General features: G+C 41.7%; 2 protein-coding genes across 6 annotated transcripts; one reads left to right on the top strand and one right to left on the bottom strand.

The window, feature by feature from the left end:
- Positions 1–2,332: 2,332 nt before the first annotated feature.
- Positions 2,333–11,495, bottom strand: LOC114158159 (kunitz-type protease inhibitor 1-like). Of its 3 annotated transcripts, XM_028039466.1 has the most exons (12): positions 11,385–11,495; positions 9,711–9,869; positions 9,207–9,617; positions 7,488–7,648; positions 6,660–6,801; positions 5,801–5,971; positions 5,645–5,680; positions 5,432–5,560; positions 4,558–4,608; positions 4,299–4,469; positions 3,645–3,716; positions 2,799–2,974 (listed from the first exon to the last, which is right to left on the bottom strand). In XM_028039466.1, exons 3-12 carry the CDS (start codon positions 9,598–9,600, stop codon positions 2,799–2,801), a joined length of 1,503 nt encoding a protein of 500 aa, XP_027895267.1. In that variant the 5' UTR covers positions 9,601–9,617; positions 9,711–9,869; positions 11,385–11,495. The 3 variants fall into 3 exon arrangements, with proteins under 3 accessions (XP_027895268.1, XP_027895267.1, XP_027895266.1); XM_028039465.1 differs by having other exon boundaries at positions 9,207–9,869; XM_028039467.1 differs by lacking the exons at positions 9,711–9,869; positions 11,385–11,495 and having other exon boundaries at positions 2,333–2,974; positions 9,207–9,600.
- bub1ba (BUB1 mitotic checkpoint serine/threonine kinase Ba) lies at positions 10,439–17,638 on the top strand. 3 transcript variants are annotated; one of them, XM_028039462.1, is made up of 13 exons: positions 10,439–10,657; positions 11,784–11,817; positions 12,318–12,493; positions 12,581–12,669; positions 12,743–12,816; positions 12,894–13,021; positions 13,658–14,056; positions 14,144–14,272; positions 15,236–15,330; positions 15,412–15,564; positions 16,498–16,785; positions 16,865–16,959; positions 17,448–17,638. In XM_028039462.1, the coding sequence occupies exons 2-13, from the start codon at positions 11,792–11,794 to the stop codon at positions 17,563–17,565; spliced, it is 1,770 nt and encodes a 589-aa protein (XP_027895263.1). In that variant the 5' UTR covers positions 10,439–10,657; positions 11,784–11,791; the 3' UTR covers positions 17,566–17,638. The 3 variants fall into 3 exon arrangements, with proteins under 3 accessions (XP_027895263.1, XP_027895261.1, XP_027895262.1); XM_028039460.1 differs by having other exon boundaries at positions 13,619–14,056; XM_028039461.1 differs by lacking the exon at positions 10,439–10,657 and having other exon boundaries at positions 11,631–11,817; positions 13,619–14,056.
- The last annotated feature ends 335 nt before the right edge of the window (positions 17,639–17,973 follow it).

The raw sequence follows: 17,973 nt of genomic DNA, 5'->3' as shown, positions 1-17,973 counted from the left end.
CACACGCCAGCAAGTCCAGCACAGAATCACTGTGAAAACAAAATAAATATTTAGGAATGGCCTAATCAAATCAACACTTCAACCTGATGACCTTACAGTCACCCAAACAGAGTGGGTCCAAACTCCTCCACTGTGATGTTAAAAACACATCACCAGTTATCACAAACACTCGATCAGGAGCAGCCAGTTATCAGGTCTGAGGTGTGATTACTTTCTCAGATTGGTTCTGAGTTTTTTCCATTAATAAATTAAATCATCATTTAAAAAATGTTTTTTAAAGTTCCACAGGTTTTCTCTGTCTGACATCAACATTAATTTGTTTATCTGGAACTTTAAATAGGACAAAAACTGAAGAATCTGAAAGGGGGTGAAAACGTTTTGGCTGCTTTTTGTTCAGTTTGTGAAAGACGAGCAGACTGGAGTGGATTCTGCTCCGAAACATAAAAGATTAGAAGATTAGTGTTGTTTGTGTGACAGAGACGCTGTGAAAACAGGAAGACTTGATTAAAAGATTGAGAGCTTCTGCAGAAATGGATGATATGAAATTAAACTGATTGACAAAGCAGATAATAAACTTAAACTTTTTAAATTAATTTATCTTTAAAGTTCTGTTTCAGTGAGTTTCAAACTGTTAATTTGATGTTTGTGTGACTAAATGTATCCCAGAAATGGGATAAAACATGTTTTGCGACTGTTTTTGCTTCTTTCCTGGTAACTTCATGAAAAATTGGAAACTTGTTTGTGACTCCTCCTTTCCTGACGAGGTTTCCACCAGCAGCTTCCTGCTTCTGGACGCAAACAAGTTTAGCAACATCTCGGCGCTCTGCGGAGGCTTCGGTCTGCACCTCAGGTCAACAGCAGCACAAACGGAGAACACAAAGTTGCACAACATGAAGCGACATCAGGCGAGTCTCAGCCTGTAGGAGAACTAAGACACAAACACGGAGATTTCATCACTGAAACCGGTTTTCTGCCTGCTCCTTTCAGAATAAAAGCCTCTTTCCTCATCCTCCAGGGTCGGCGAAGAGCATAAAGACTTTGAGGTTTCACAGAAAAACTGTTTATGATTTAAAAAACTGGAAACAAAAATAGTTAATAAATTTGGAGGTTGGAAATAAAAACAAACAAGTCATCAGCATAAAGTGAAACATTTTATTCAGTGTGACGTTTCTGAAAGTCCTGAAGGTTTTTTTTATTGTGTCAAATGGATCTTGGCAAAGCTAAACCAGGAAGTGAACCGTAGTGTCTCTTTAAGTAGAAAGGTTTTAATTTTTGATCATTATTGTAAACTGATGGAAGTATTTGACCTTTGACACACAGACAAGCCTGGAGAACATGTGGAAAACAAACTTAAAGTAAATTAATATTTGATGGAAGGAGCTTAAACTCAGTGGAGTATTGGATCAGCTGGAGGTTTTTTACTTCTTGGAAGTAAAGAATTACAGAAAAAACAAAATTTTTTCAGGACGTTTTTTCAGTCCATCATGAATTAAACATGGTTGAGTTTTTATCGTCACTCCTGGACAGGATGTTTCTGCTTTTAGCATTATTCCTGAGATGAGAAAAGAAAATCCTAGAAACAACCAACAAAAAAGTTGTTTTTAACAATATGTTGGAAACTATGTGATTTTTAAAATTTTACATCATTTTCCACAAATAAATATTCCACATAACATCCGGGGTCAAATACGGTGGAGGCTCTGTGATGCTGTGGGTTTGTTCCTCTTTTAAAGACCCTGGGAACATCAGAGTGCATTGATTTATCAGAAGATCTGAAAGAATAATCTGACACTTTTTCCTTCCACTCAACTTTCTACAAATATGCTTGGACACAGCCAACTTCTTTAGCGATGCTAAAAAATGTAAAAACTCTTGCAGACTCAAAGAAGTGGCTACATTTAATCAGGAAGCAGGAAGCACACGATGCTGCATCTTAAATTTCATTTTCATTAAAAACCAAAACATTTCCGGATTTAATTCTGAGTTAATTAAATGCAGCAGCTCTGAACGTCTCCAGCTCAGTCAGAAAACATCTGAGAACTTCAGCTTTCAAATATTCTCATCAGGATTCATGTCTGGACTTTGACTTGGTCATTGTAACACATGAATCTGGTTTGATCTAAATTTAGCTCCGTCCAGCTTCCCATCAAATCTCAAAGCAGCGGCTACTGCTGTAGCATCTTTGACACTTTTTCCTTCCACTCAGCTTTCTATGACTTTGCTTTGATGCAGCACTCTCAATAACGTTCCAATGCCTACAGTACATAATGTCTTTTAAATGATCAGATAGAGATAGAGCAGCAGCTGCAGGAAGCAAAAAGCAGACAGAGAAATTTCTTAAATTTAATTTTTATTAAACATCAAAACAGTTCAGGACATTTGGTCCTGAACTAAAAACTGAAATGAAAACTGAGGCTCGACGTGTTAAAAATGAAAAGTTCTGCAGATTTTTCCTTCTCCTTCGATGGATTTAGACTGAATAAAATGCGTAGAGACATGTACCTCCCTACGACGTGCAACAAAACGAACCAAACCCGAGACCCAAACACTGATTCATGAACATGTTCAGACTGACCAGGAACTGCAGCTCAAACAGTCTGAGGCTGACCAGCGTCATAAATAAAATCCAGTTTCTCATCATTTCAATATTTTCACAAACTCAACCTGAAACTGGAAAGTTTCAGGAAAACGAACCACAACGAGAAAAAACAACAGAAATTTAAAGGAAAAGGACAAAAAGACAAAAAGATAAAAACCAGGAGCTGGGTGAGGATATTTGCCGGGTTGCCATGGTGACATCACGCAGGCTTGGTGGTGCTGTTGTAGACGAGCGTGTCCTGCTCCGACAGCGCCACGTGGGCGGGGCCCGCCGACCGGCTGGGGGCCTTCCTGCGCCTCCGCAGGAAGCAGTACCCCACGATGGCCAGCAGGGCCAAGATGCCCACCGCCAGAATCACAGCCAGAGTGACGGAGCCTGGAGGACAAGACAGCGAGGTCACTTCCTGTCAGAAAGCAGGAAGCCAGAGCGCGCTACGCCACGTTATTATTTAACAAACATTCTCATCCAGGCGCTTTGCGACCATTCTGAGGAGGGAACAGAAACAGCTGATAAAATCTAAGAACGGGAGGCTAATGCTAATGCTAATGCTAGCATCGGATGAACAGATGACTCTGAGGAGCTAACTCCACTGGTGAAGGCGACCACCGAGGCATCCGGTTAAAACACGAGACATGAGTGAAGCTTGATTTATGATGCCTCCGCCAAGAAGCACCAGATCTCACACACAGCACAAATTTTGTGCTGCGAAAGTTTGGAATGGAACATGGAATGGACACGCCTCTGTGAGACACGCCCCTCTAAGCCACGCCCCCTTTGGTTCTACAATGGTTGGATGACGGTTGACGTCTCCTCTGCTCAGAGCAGCTTCTTCCTCATCCTGTCTCCATCAACCAATCAGAAGTCTTGTAGGGGTCAACGTGTTGATGGATTTTATTTGGGGGTATCAGAGTCCTATAAACGGACATCTCAGCTCTCCATGTTCATCAGATAAAAGGCCAGTAAATATCCAAACTCCATGAAGTCGGACCTGAACCTGTCAGGGTCAGTTGGTTCATAACGGAGGATAAAACGCTGATGAACAAACCTGAATTCGCAGCTTTTTCCTCATCATCAGACCCGTAACGATCAAACATCCCCCTGGAAAACATGTTGCTCTCTGCAGAAACACAAACGGAGACCTCAGGTTTCCTTTAGGAGCTTCAGGTTAAACACGTTTCATTAAAAACGTTGCAGCTGAGGCTGAGTCTGGGCTGGACGTCATGGCTGAAAACCTGCCACCCTATCAGTGTTTGGTAAAAATCAATCATTATTGATTTTTGTTTTAAATATTTGACATGCCATATAGATATTGATCATGCGTCTACTGCTATATACATATTTATTGATTGATTGTTCAGCCCCAGCTGGACCGACTGATCTTCTGCCTACAGCTCAGCCAAAGGAGACTTTGACCAGTCTAACCTTTAGCTGGAAAAAGTTAGCATAGTCAGTTTCTCCACAGGTTTCCTAGAAAATCACTCCAGACCCACAGGGTTCTTGTTTTAGCTGCAGACTGGTTCTGGTTCTGTTGGGATTTTAACCATCTACAACATTAGCTTGAACTCCTTCCGTCCAACGGCTCCTCAGACCAGACAGACGTTCTGTGGCAGCGTGTGGAGGCTGATCCTTCGTCTCGCATCGTAACCCATCCAACACCCGCTGATGTTCCTCTAAAGCCCAGAGTTGATCAACTCGGTACCTGTTACTCCGTCGCAGGTCTCGCTGCAATCATTGTTGTTCTCAAAGTTGTTCCCGTTTCCGTCGCAGCCACCGTAGATGAAGCGTACGCACTTCCTGTCTTTAGGGTTGTAGTACCAGCGGGTGAAGTGCGCCCGACACGGGCCGGTGCGAGGAGGCTCCACGCATTGAACTGCAGAGAAAAAAACGGACCCGGCTCAGAGTCCAACCCAATTTCTGCTGGAGGACTGATCACCATGGCAACCCGAGGAGAAACTCACCCTGGAGGTCGTCGACGTCGACGCTCAGCAGGCGGTTGAAGGTCTGGCTCACTAGAGAAGATGAGGAGGATCATTTCTTTGTCTTTTAGCTGCCATGTTTCCAGGCTGCAACTAAGAAGTTGCTACACTGACCCAAAAGCACCAATCACAAGCATCAGTCTGCTAATCGCTACTGCTACATTGTACTTAGTGGAAGCTAATGCTAAAGCACTAACTTCAACAATGTTGATACCGACAATATGTCACAAAGACAAAGTGAGGAAGTTCTCAACAATCAAAACCTCCTACAGATTTCAATATTTATTCAACTGAACAACCAAACCAACTACATCACCACTTTAGAATTTATCTGCTAAACACATTAGCAACATCGCTAAATTAAAAAAGAATTAGCTCTGTTATTGGTGCATTAGCAGATTAGCATATGTTCTACATCAGCTACGGTCCCCCAGTCCAAACTGGGAGAAAATTGCTGAACTTGGTTCTGATAGCCTGTAATAAACTGCGGACCTGGCCGTCTGTCCATCCAGAACATCAGATGCGTTTTGGAGTCAGATGTCAGACAGAATCTCTTTAGCCTGCTGATTGTGTAATTTATCTGACACTTCCTCAGTGAAAGGTCTCCAGAAGGAAATCTGATCAGATTCAAGCTAAACTGAAATGTGTGGATTCAAACTCAGTTAGTAACTGAATCTCAGCCCAGTTTGCCTCACTGGCTCTTCAGATGCTAAACTGCATTCTGAACATTTTTAACTTGGTTTTGCTTCAATTTCACATACGACACAGAGTTTTCTGTATTTATAAAGCAATGCTGCACATTTCTCCTTATCTGTACTTTAAGACGGGAAAGTCCGAACTGATCCTGTGTGATTACATTTGTTGCAGAGCTTTTCATCAGAGCCGTCGCTGCATTGGTTCACACCGTCACACTCCAGAGCCCGGTCCAAACAGCAGCCGTCATCACAGGTCAGCTGATCGGGGCGGCACTGTGAGCCGCACTCCTCTGCACACACACACACACACGCACACATTTAGACCAAACCCTCCCACAGTAAGCTGATATGAAGAGGTGTGTAGTGAGACTCACTATTGGAGTTTACAGTGATGCTCCTTTCTGAGGAAACTGAGGACAAAAGAACACAGATTGTGTCACCAGGAGTTGGTTTGTGGCAATAACATCAAGTGTGAATGTGTGTGTGTGTGTGTCAGTGTGTGTCTGTGGGCGTGTGCAGGCGTGTGTTACCTGTGACTCCTCTGCAGGCCGACATACACTCTTCGTTAAACAGGAAGTTGTTCTTGTTGGGTAAACAGCCTCCGTATGTAAATTTCTCACAGCTGCGCGTCGTTGTGTTGTAATACCACCGAGGGAACGCTGCGCGGCACGGGCCGGTCTTGAGCGGAGCCAGGCAGTACGCTGAGGGAGAGCATGACATCACTTCCTGTGAGTGGCTTCAAACATGACCCAGATTAAACAGCAGGCCTCTGAGCAGCTGGGCGTAAAGACGAACCCACAGCAGGGCGTGTTGAAGGAGTGCTGTGCTGTTGACCTCTTGGTAACCATGGAGACACTAAGTGTTTTACAGCCAGAACTGTGGCTGTAACGGACCTGGGACTGATCAGAACCAGGATCGATACTCCAACACATCACAAACCGTCTGACAGAACTCAGCGTTGCTAAACTAAAACGAAACTCGGATCAAAGAGCCGACCTGGCAGAGCAGGTTCTGTGGAGCGGGCCGTGTGAAACTGTGTGTGTGTGTGTGTGTGTGTGTGTTAAATAACCAGTCCAGCCAGTATGAAGAGAGGCGTTGATCATCAACATAAAAACTGGGATTCAGTTCACTAAACAAATGCACTGATTCTGCTTTTCACTGCAACTAAAAGCTGCAAATTATAAAAAAGTTTTAAATCAGTTAAAAACTTTAACTGTCAGCGTCTGAACTTTTAGTTCAGAAACCAACTAAATCAATTATTTGTGTCAATATATCTATTTAAATCCTTTAAAAGGCCAACAGTTAGTAGATCCCCACTCAGTTAACAAACTGTCTGATCTTGTGGATCAATCAGCAGCAGCAAGGCCTACATTTCCCATGAGCACTCACAGCTGGACAGCTCTGGGGTGAGGACCTTGATGGTGACCGTGTCATGGCCGCTCTTCCCCTTGGAGTCTGTGACGGTCAGCTTCAAGACGTAGGAGCCCGGCTGCAGGTTGGAGAGCCTCACCTGGTCGTCATAGTTGGTCTTCTGCAGAAAGTCAGAGGAAAACGGCCCAACGTAAAGGGCCGGTCCGCGGAGAGACAGGAAAACGCTCTGAGGGATGGAAGGGGCGCGACTACGACCTCATCAGAGACGGAGCACCAAAAGTAAAAAGTATCCGTCCAAAAAATTAAGAGTAAGAATAAAAGTATTTGGTAAAAAGTCTGTTCAAGTACTAACCAATCAAATTATCAATCATTTAATATTTTAAAATTACATCATCAGATGGACCAAAACATAAAGTTAAGTGACAATAATTAATATAAGAGAGAAAATCAGGCAAAATAAAATGTTTCCAAATCAGTTTCTCTGAATAAAACAAACTTCAGAAACTGCAGGTGAGAGTCTGATTGGGGAGGTTTTAGTTAAACACGTTTGTTTTTCATTCAGTGAGAAGAAAATCCAGAAATTTTACTCCAGAAAGAGCAGAAATACTTCATGACAAAATTACCCGAGCAAAAGTAAAAGTCCAAAGTAGATTTTTTCAAAAAACATTACTCAAGTAAATGTAACTGAGTAAAAGTAACTAGTTACTACCTAACTCTGGCCTCATGCCTGTTCAGACTGGACTCAGGGATGTCCAGTCTGAACTCCCAGCAGCTCTAAATGTTTTGCTCTGACGTTCCTCTGAACACATCAGCACCAGGTGAAGCCCCGCCCCCTGCAGGTGTTACCTCCAGCTTCAGGTTCTGGTCTCCGCTTTGCTGAGACCACTTGTAGTCAGAGATCTTGGCGCGGTGCAGCGCCACGCTCTCGGAGCCGTTGAGCGTGACGTTCTCTCCGGGCTGAAGGACAACGTCAGGGCCGGCGTTGGCGATGGGCGGAGCCACCTCACCTGGGAAACAGCAGATGTTTACGACACGACTTCACTGAGACGACGTTTCCTCTGGAACAAACACTTTGACTCATTTTCTTATCGGAGCAGGAGAAAATGCTCAATAAGCATTTATGTTAAAGGGACAGTTCCACTCAGAGACACAATCAGCTGACTTACTGTCCTGGTGTCTTCATTTATCAAACTTGAAAGAGGAACAGCTTATCAATTTGACAGCTGATTTAAGAGGAAGACTATGATGGCTGCAAGTGCCAAAAACCATTGAAAATAAAAAAAACACATGAATGATGCAAACTCCAAAACTCACAAAACAAATGCAACAGAAAAATTCTGCAAACACAAGAAATGGAAGCAAAAACAGAAAACAACAGAAAATTAGAAACGCTGCAAACGTTCTCTACAAAACAGAGGTCCTCCAGACCACTAGGGGGAGTCTGGAGCAGCTTTTATCTACATAAATATGCTGCTTTCATAAAATATTGAAGAAGACATGAAGTGTATTGTGCCTTTTCTGTCTTTCTCCAAGTTTCTATTGAATATTGTCTTTACTGATGGTCTCATGTGATTTGGTGGTCGACTCCCTCTAGTGGCCTGGAGGACTTCCTCTTTGTAGAGTAAATCTGGAGCATTTCAAATGTACTCTTTTTCATTTTCGTCTTTATTTCCATTTTCTGTGTCTGCAGTGTTTTTCTGTTTTGCACCTTCACCAAAAACCCACATAAAGAGGGAAATAAACGCCAATAATACTCCTTAGGCAGCCATGTTGGATTTGGGACAGGTGAGAAACTCCAACTTCCTAGGTGAAATTTCAAATTCACAAAACTTTATCATTGCAATTCAGCCTTAATGACCATCAAGGACAGACAACATGCAGTGTTAGAAAAAGGAAAAACATAACTTTTGTCCAGCATCCTGCCACAAGGACACAACGTATTCCCAATTCTTGGTCTAAATCTACGTAAATAATCTCCAAGACGACGCCGACTCCAGCCGAACAGCAGAGAGTCTTCAAGAACGGAGATGAAATCAGCAAGGTTCTGATCCCAGCCTTGAAACACGCACCGTCCTTCAGTTTTATCGTCTTTCTTAAGTTTTCAATTTGAAAATGGAAAACATTTCAAATTCTGGCTGCTGGTGTTGAAACCATTTGATACACTTTAAACTTTAAACAGAAAAGCTGTGCCATTTTAAGATTGGTAGTGATTAGTGGTGACAGTGGTGGGCTATAAGGCTCACCGCCCAGGGCAGGATGCACCCAGGGGCATCAGAAGCACGCTGCGGTTTTTAAAGTTATCCTTCTGTTACGCAGTTATGCAGATGTTGGTGAGCCTGTCTCTTTAAAACGCTGATGTGTGAAAACAACAAAAACTAAACAATTAAATCAGATGTCAGTTGACTCATATAAGGGTGTTTGAATTTCATAAAAAGTTTTAAAATACTGATTGACAAAGTAAGAAAACTTAAAGAAATCAGATCTGGATCAATATTTTTTGCTGAATTTTCCTCTCTGGTGATTTGTTGCTATTGATTGGGTATTGATTGGTGTTTGCGCCCTCACCTGGTGCCTCCAGGTATCTCCGGTACATGCTCCTCCTAATGTAGCTCTTGTATCCGTCCTGGTTCACAAACTGACACACAAAACGGTTTTTATGGACGCAGTTAAACAGGAAACAATTGCGCGTGTCCTCCTCTTCCCCGTCGCGCGGCTCCAGCAGCGCCAGGTTGCAGCGTGAGTCCTGGCAGCACAGCGTCTCGCACTCCTCATCCACGGACACGACCTGCGTGTCCAGCAGATCGGCGCCGTCCTCCACCGCGTCCTTCGCGTCCAGAACGAAGTTCTCACTGCCGGAGACGAACTCGTCGCCGCCGCTGTCGCATTGTTCCGCCGCGCCGCGCCGCGCGCCGCCAAGCAGAACCAGCAGCAGCAGAGAGGAAGTACAGAACCGGAACATTTCCAGTCAGCTCGAAACTGACGAGGAAAGCAGAGGAGAGTCCGCCTCAGTCCGACAGAAAACGGGAAAGTTTGAACCGCTTCTCAGCGCGTTTCCTTGGTGTGTCTCACCTGTTGCCCGACAGGAAGACAAACACACAGCAGGCCAAGGAGGTGACGTGCCTCTGACGTCACTCAGGTGTGGCCCACAGAAAGCAGAGGACAGGTTTCAGTGAGAGGAGCAGAAAAAATCCCAATGTGAGCGAATCTCACAGTGGGATCAACACAAACCTGGAGAGAAAAGCAAAACATTTGATGTCGTTTTAAAAAACAAGAGGATAAATCTACACATTAGCAAGTTATAAACACATAAGCAGATTTCAAAATTCAGGTGATTTTTCTGGTTCATCCAAAGTCACAACAAATAGAAATATGTTGATTTTATTCCTATATGTATTTATGAAAATACTTGTTTGTTAGTGTGTTATCTTCCATAACGTTCTGAGGAGAACATCCAATCTAAACAAAAATACACACAAAAAAAGTTTTATTAGATTTTTTTTGTTTAGTTTATGTCTTATTTTGTATTATTAATGTTAATTTGTTGTTGTTCTTTTATTTCATCTTCAATAAAATAATTTTAAAACAAATGACTAGTAATTATAATTTTAATAATATTAACACTACTGCTAATAATTACTCTATTATTATTACTATTAACTGTTTTGAGTTGTACATGTTTACTTTCTCTTACCCTATTTTAAAAATATATTTAAAAATTATACTCACTGACATAAGTTAATTATGATTGTTGATGAGGAAAATATTGGAACAGCTTGAGCACAGTATAATTAATACTTTTTATCCATAATTAATGGATACAAAGATACAATGTTTCAAAAGTATTGACAAAAAATGGATGAGTAAAAACAGAATATTTATGGTGCAGTACAAGTTATAACCAGTAGAGGCGGTGCAGCACCCTGGGGACAATCATACGCGCCAGAGGAAGCCAGCGAGAGGCTGTGACTGGAGCGGGTTGTTTGAATCTTGTTTTGGTCTTCTTCATAACATTTCCGGTAAGAAAACGTCTTTTATTCTTGTTCTGTAATGAATACTTGAAGCGAAACGTGAATCCTTTCTTCGCTAATGTTCACTGTAAGCGTTTATGAGTCTCTAACGGTTCGTTGGAACCATTTTTATCCACGCCTCTGACATTTTCAGCCGAATTTCACAGAAAAACCGACGAAGTTTAGTACAAAAGTGATAACTGACATTAAGAACGCCAACATTTGTAATGCTAAACATAAATACGGCCTAATACAAGCCCTTTATCAATTTCGGCTCAAAAATAAACGACAACCACAATGTGACGATTTCCATAAAATCGGAGGGCTGAATCCCAAATCCAAGTTTGTGAATAAACCTGTATTTAGTTTCACAAAAGCAGAAGCACATAAGTTATCATGGTGATTTATGCCGTGCAGCTCTCCTGCTCCATGCCAGGCTAAAGTAATCCTGGCTCCTTATTAAGCGCCCAGTCAGACCGATCAGAAGCCAATATGTTCCGTTTTCTCACCTGTCTGTTTTAACATTATGGCTTAAAATATCACTGAATCATGTTGGCAGTTGTATTATTATTTTAACATTACGTGCATTGTAACTGTTCGATTATGTTTCGGAAACTGCTGTTGTTCTAATAACGTTTACAACCTAAATTAACTTTGGGTTTGGCACTTTATTAAACAAATGCACAGTTTAAGGCACAATATTTCAGACATGCACTTATTTACGTCATAAACATACCTTGTGTGTTTATCAAGAGGGCTGCAAAAAGATACATACATTTTTATCTCCGTTACAACTTATCTTCTCTCTTTAGTTTGCCGTTAAGTTGCCTTTGCGCAAACCGTTAAGCGGGAAATTGCACCTTCAGAATAAAAGCATGACAACTCAAACAGGAAGTTTGCCATAGTTAGAAGTAAGTAAAGGCGATTTGCGCATTTTTATGGTTTTTCCTGCAGAATTGTCTTTGTTTTAGATAAGTTTTGCACAAATGGCTTATGAATTCTTTCTTTTTATTTTTTTTACATCATCACTTGAATATTCTACTAATTTGGAGATGAGAAGGCAAATTTTCTTTAACAATAATGAGCTTGTTGATTATTGGTTAGTGATTGATTCTTTGGTTTCTGATCGATGCAGGTGCAGAGATGGAAGGATTGTCGGTCAGCTCTCAGTAAGTGAAATCTGTAATTTAAAGTTAAAGCAGAGCAGCTTTACAGCGCTATTTTAAAAAAAATAGAATAAAATATTACGGTTCACTAACTGTGACTTAAAGAACCAGGTGAACTTTAATTATTATAGATTATAAATCAAATTATTTGTATAATTCTGTTGATTCCGGTTAATAAAAAAACAGCTAAATTTAAATGTTTACAGTATTACACATCACTAAAAATGATATATTTTTAAAATAGAAATAATCATTTATGGTCTTAAGAGTCATGAAGAAGACAGTTGTCACATGTTTGACAAAAATTTAAAACCTCTAATGGTAATAATTAAAGAAACTAGCAATAGTTCAACAAATTACTGGAAAGTTGAGTGGAAGGAAAATGTCACACAAACAGGAATATTTGTTTTTAATCAACTATTAAAACAAATATAAAAAACACTTAAAATGTGTGTAATATATGTACAAATTGTTAAAATAAATGATCTGTTTGATGGCTGCAGATCAGCCAATCAGAGCATGGTGCAGGTGAACGTGGAGGCGGGGCTTCAGGATGGGGGCGGGGCCAGCCAGTGGAGCACTTACTGTAAAGAGGACCTGATGAGAGGAGGGGAGGAGCTGTCCTTTGAGGAGCTGCGGGCCAAAAGATACTACCAGCAGACAGAGAAGGAGATAGAAGGTGCGTTCACTGTCCTCGTGATGCCTTCACTGCCTGTGGGAAAAGAGAGTTAGCGCTTCAGTTTCAGCTTCTGGTTTCTTCCTGCAGAGAAGATGAGACACCTGAAGCAGCAGAAGGAGGAGCTGAGTCAGGAGCTGGAGGAGAAGAAGAGCCTGCTGCTCAAAAAGTCCCAAGAGGTGGGTTCTGACCCGGTTCTGGTTCTGCTCATTGAGTACGGCCATGGACTCACAGTTCTCTTTCTCCTGTCAGATCAGCAACGTGGATCAACCTGCTGCTGCTCCCTTCAAAATACTGGATGAGTCTGGTTCCGAAGAGTTCGCCGGGTAACCAACTGTAACCGGACCAGAATCGGACCGGAACCAGAACTCCCCCGTCTCACCATCTGACTGCTGTTCTGCAGGAAGTCGGGTCCGTCCTCAGACGAGCTGCCAGATGACGTCTTCCTGCGACCCGATGAGAAGGGGCTCTGTGTGAGGGTCCAGTTTCCAACAAAACCCAATCAGAACCAGCAGCAGAACCGGCCACCAGGTGACCAGAACCTTTTATATTCGTGTTTTATTTTCTTGATCTTATGACTTTATTCTCATTTCATTACAACTTTATTTAATATTACGAGAATAAAGAATAAATTCGAAAACATTGTATCATAATATCTTGACTTTATTCTCATGATAGTAGAAATTAAATAACTTTATTTTCTTAATATTACTTTTAAAAAGTCACAATATTACAATAATAAAATCTATTATTCAAAAAAAATTATATTTTGACTTTATGCTTCTAAAATTTAAACTTTATTCTCAGATTATTGCAAAATTATCTTGTAATTTAAAAATGAAAGTTGTTTGGTTCTGGTTCTGATCGTAGAATTTAAAAATTCAACACAAAACCTGCAGAAGAGACTCTGAATGTTCTGCTGGGCAGCGAAGGAAAAACCTTTTATGAATAATGGAAATACTCAACCTGCAATATAGAGCAAGAAAAATGACAAGAAGTAAAATAAAGAATTTGTTGAAATTTTGATGATTTAACCTTAAAATTCTCCTGAAATTTCCTGGATTTCAATCATTTTCCTTAAATTCTGTTGAACTCAAAGGATTCATGGTTTGATTTTCCCTCCATCAGATCAGGCTGGTGGTTCTTATGTGTTCGGTCTGATCTCAGGTCAGCCGAGTTGGACCGAGCGGGACCTCCGGGCCGAGCCGGACCTTGGTTCTCAGGAAAACGTCTCTCAGCCCAAAAAGCAGCTGAGCCCCATAGAGGAGATCAGTGTGGAAGCAGCATCCCTCCCTTCTCCTGGAGAACTGTCTGGGGGGAACTCCAGTCCACTGGACCAGAACCAGGAGCAGCACCAGGACCTGGAGAAGAACCAGGACCAGAACCAGTATAAGGAGCAGAACCAGGAGCACAACCGGCATAAGGAGCAGAACCGGCATAAGGAGCAGAACCAGGAGCAGAACCGGTATAAGGAGCAGAACCAGGAGCAGAACCGGTATAAGGAGCAGAACCAGGAGCAGAACCGGCATAAGGAGCAGAACCAGGAGGATCTCAGTCGGTCTCATGGTACAGAAGGTTCCAGGTTCCTGGATTAGAAAATGAAATGTGAGTGGGTTCTGCAGAAACGGTTCTATGTTCTGATTCGTCTTCCAGCTGTGGATCCCTGCGACCCGGAAGTCCGTAGACAGCTGTTGGATATTTTTGACATCACTTCCTCTCCAAACGTTCACCCGGAGCAGCGCCCCCTACCTGCTGTTGAGGCGTGCAGCGTTCTGGACCTCGGTATTGTTCTGAACTTAGGTTCTGATTGAAAAATTTCCAAATTATTTTCATTCCTAAATGACGAGAAAAAAAATTTAACAGGAAAGTTGTTGTTTTTTTGAAGATTTTTAGAAACTTTTTTTCAAACGATAGAAGTTTACATACATCTGGTCACTATCAGGCGTAATTTACGTTCAAACGTTTCTGGTTTTTGTTCACAAGCTGCTGATATTTTCACTGGGAATCGGTTCAATTCCTGTTTATGTATCTTAAGTAAACTGGGTTAATTTACCAGAGTAAACTGGTTTTTGTACCAGTTAAGGTTAATCTTTTGGTTTCAACTGGACCTGTCATGATAACGATAAATTGTCTCAGAAATTACCACATGATAAACTATTGATTTATCATGCGGTTAATTGATTTATTGGTTATTGTGACAGACTTCCTGTTTGCATGTTAAATCTGCAGGTTTCAGTTTTTCTTTCTTTTTGTGAAAACTGGTTTTCCTCAGATTACATGGAACATTTCTCTGTTTTAATTTATTCTCTGGCTGCTACAAATCAGAAAATATTTTTTCTAAACTCAGTTATGATGCTGAAGTTTGGAAAACATGGAAAAAAAACAGAAAATGTTTTCATCCATGTCGAACTGAAACACTTCGGCCTGGAGGTGGAACCGAGCCGCCCGTCCGGCTGCAGTTTCATCCTGACACAGCAGCCATGTTTTCCCCAAACTGCTGCAGCTGCTCGGAGGTGAAAGATGATCCCAGCAAACTCAGCAAGTCTGCCAACAGCTGACACGTTTAGCCTCAGGAAGATGAAAACATTCATTTAAAAACCAGTTTTCTATCAAAATAATCACATTATTTACAACCCCAGCTCTGAATATTAAGGGCTTCAGATGGGACCTGCTGCTGATTGGCTGTGTGAGTCATGTGACACAAGAGTTAAAGGAAACCCAGCTTTACTTTGCTCTGTCCACTAGGGGGCGACACATTCTTCATTCGAAGCAGACTTTTGGACAGAGGCAGCGTCTCCATCTTCAGAGCAGCTGCAGAGAATCAGTCTGTGTTTATAAAGGTGAGTCTTTATAAACACAGCAGTCGGTCAGTCACATGACCGCCTGCTGGTCATGTGACTGACTGATGCTTCCTGCTGCAGGTGGAGCGCTGCTCGGCCCCCTGGGATTTCTACCTGTTCACCCGCCTGAAGGAGAACTTGCCGTCTGCTGACAGAGCTGCTCTGATCAGCTGCTTCCTGTTTGAGGACGGCTGCGTCACCGTCTACAGGCTGCCTGCAGACCACCAGCTCACTGTGAGTCAGTCAGTCAGGTTCTCCTGGTTCTGTTCGGTGCTTTATGGGTTTAACTTTATTCTCATAATATTAATTCTTATATTGATGTAAAAATCAATATTATGATTTGCTTACGATTTGATCAAGTATCACTTTTATTATGCATCACCTGATTCTGTAATATCATGACTGCAAAGAAGTCATGATATTACAGGAATAAAGTCAGAATATTACAGGAATAAAGTCAGAATATTACAGGAATAAAGTCAGAATATTACAGGAATAAAGTCATGACATTACAGGAATAGAGAAAAATTCTACAATAAACTTTATATCGTAATATTTTGATGGTAAATTTATTTTACTGTCAGTTGTAATTATTATCACATTATTTAGTCTTTATTTTTGTAATATTATGACTTTTAAGAATTCATAATTTTATTTATATAATTGTATTTTTATCATAATATTTTGAATGTATTATTATAAAATTATGACTTTAAAGTCATAACTGTGAGAATAAAGCTAAAATATAAAAATATAGTAAAAAATATGGCACTTTTTGTTGTTATAGTTTGACTTCTCATATTATTACAACTTTATTTTCATTATGAATTTTAAGATGTCATAATCTTATGACAAAGTCAAAATATTTTGAGAATAAAGTAAAAATTTTGTCATAATATTTTGACTTTATTCTCATAAAACTACAAGTTTATTTTTGGAACACGTGATTTTTAGGAAGTTGTGATATTATGAGAATAAAGTCAAAATATTAGAGTAAAAACTTTGCGGTAAATTTTGACTTTGTGCTTGAATGGGTTCAGAGTCACCTGCTGACATGATGCAGAGCTGTGCATCATGTGCGTTGTCATGGTAACTCTTCCCTGTGCATCATGTGCGTTGTCATGGTAACTCGTCAGTTTTCCCGGTCACCCGGTGTTCCGTGGTCAGGTGTTGGCGGACTGCGGCCCGGATCCGGCGTGTGTTGGCGTGAAAGCCGTCAGGCTGCTGGAGCTGGTGCTGCAGCTGCATCGCTGCAGCCTGCTGCATGCGGGGCTGCAGCCCGGCATCCTGGCCTCCTGCGGCGCCGCGGCGTCCCGGGACTGGCTCTTCCCGCTGGACTGGTCGTCCTCGCTGGACCTGGATCTGCAGAAAGACGTCCGGTCCGTCCAGCAGGTCCCGTCCGCTCAGGCCTACCTCAGGCTGGGTCTGCTGCAGCCCGCCGACCCGCCTCACACCGTAAGCTCACCTTCGTCACGTTAACGGCTCCCGGCTCAGAGCGGGTCGGTTTCACCGGGTCTGTTCCGTTTCCTGTCAGGTGGACCTGGTGGGCGTGGCTGAAACTATCTACTTCCTGTTGACCAACAGCGAGATGAAGCCAGAGAAACTCGGCAGCAGCTGGACAGTGGAGCAGTAGGTGGAGTTTGACCCAGTTACTGACAGACAGCATGTAGAACAGAACCACTCAGGAAACTGAATTCATTACTAATGGAGTTCTAACATTTTATCCACCGGGTCCATTTGCCAGGGTCAGAACCAGAACCCCTCAGTTCTGTAAATTACCTTGAGAAATAATGAGATTTGGTGACATAAAAACAGGATTTAATGTGAAAAATGATCAAAAGTTACAAGAAATGGATCAGAACCAGAGTTACCTGATGGACGGAACCAGGTGAGGCAAAGACTGGAGAGTTTAGCTTTTATTCTCAGTCTGTTCCTCCCTGAAGGCCAGTCTAATCAGTTTCAGTCTGTTTATGTGTGACTGACATAAACATGGTTATGTCAGCTGCAGCCTGTAACCAGATAAAAGAGAGGAAACAGAATCATTACACTGGGTAAACTGGTTTATCTTACACTGTAACTGAAGTTTAAATGACTGATTCCTTTTCTCTCTGCTGCAGCGACGTCTTCACGTCGACCTGGCGAAAGTTTTTCTGTTCGCTGCTGAACGCCGGCGGTCGCTCTTCCGTCTCCGTCCTGTCGGAGCTGAAGGACGAGCTTTCCAAGCTTTATCTGTGAAGCATCTGTGTGTCATGTTGTCTGTTTAATATTTGGTTTCATTAATAAATAAAGTAAAACACTATTTGTTGCAGCCGCTGTTTGGCTTATTCATTTGATCATGAAACCAGCAGGGGGCGCTGTAACGAGGCCGTGTTAGGACCGCTGTAGAAAAATCTTTTCCTGTCAACAGAGATTATTCTCAGACATTTCTGAAAAAAAAACTCTGAAATTTTTATATTATCAGAATTTTGTTTGGAAAAAAAAAATTGACCTTTGAAACTCCATGGTTTTATTTTTTCAAATGAATTTCTGAGAATAATCCCCAAAATTTCTGAGGTTTTTCAGAGATGAAGAACTTTTTTATCAAAGATTTATTCTTTTCTAGAACATTTCTAATATTTATTTCACAATTTAAGTGGTTTTCTA

The sequence above is a fragment of the Xiphophorus couchianus genome, chromosome 15 (genome assembly GCF_001444195.1).
Source record: "Xiphophorus couchianus chromosome 15, X_couchianus-1.0, whole genome shotgun sequence".
Lineage (NCBI taxonomy): Eukaryota > Metazoa > Chordata > Actinopteri > Cyprinodontiformes > Poeciliidae > Xiphophorus > Xiphophorus couchianus.
Note: the sequence above shows the minus strand (reverse complement) of the source record. Positions and strands in the feature narration are given on the sequence as shown.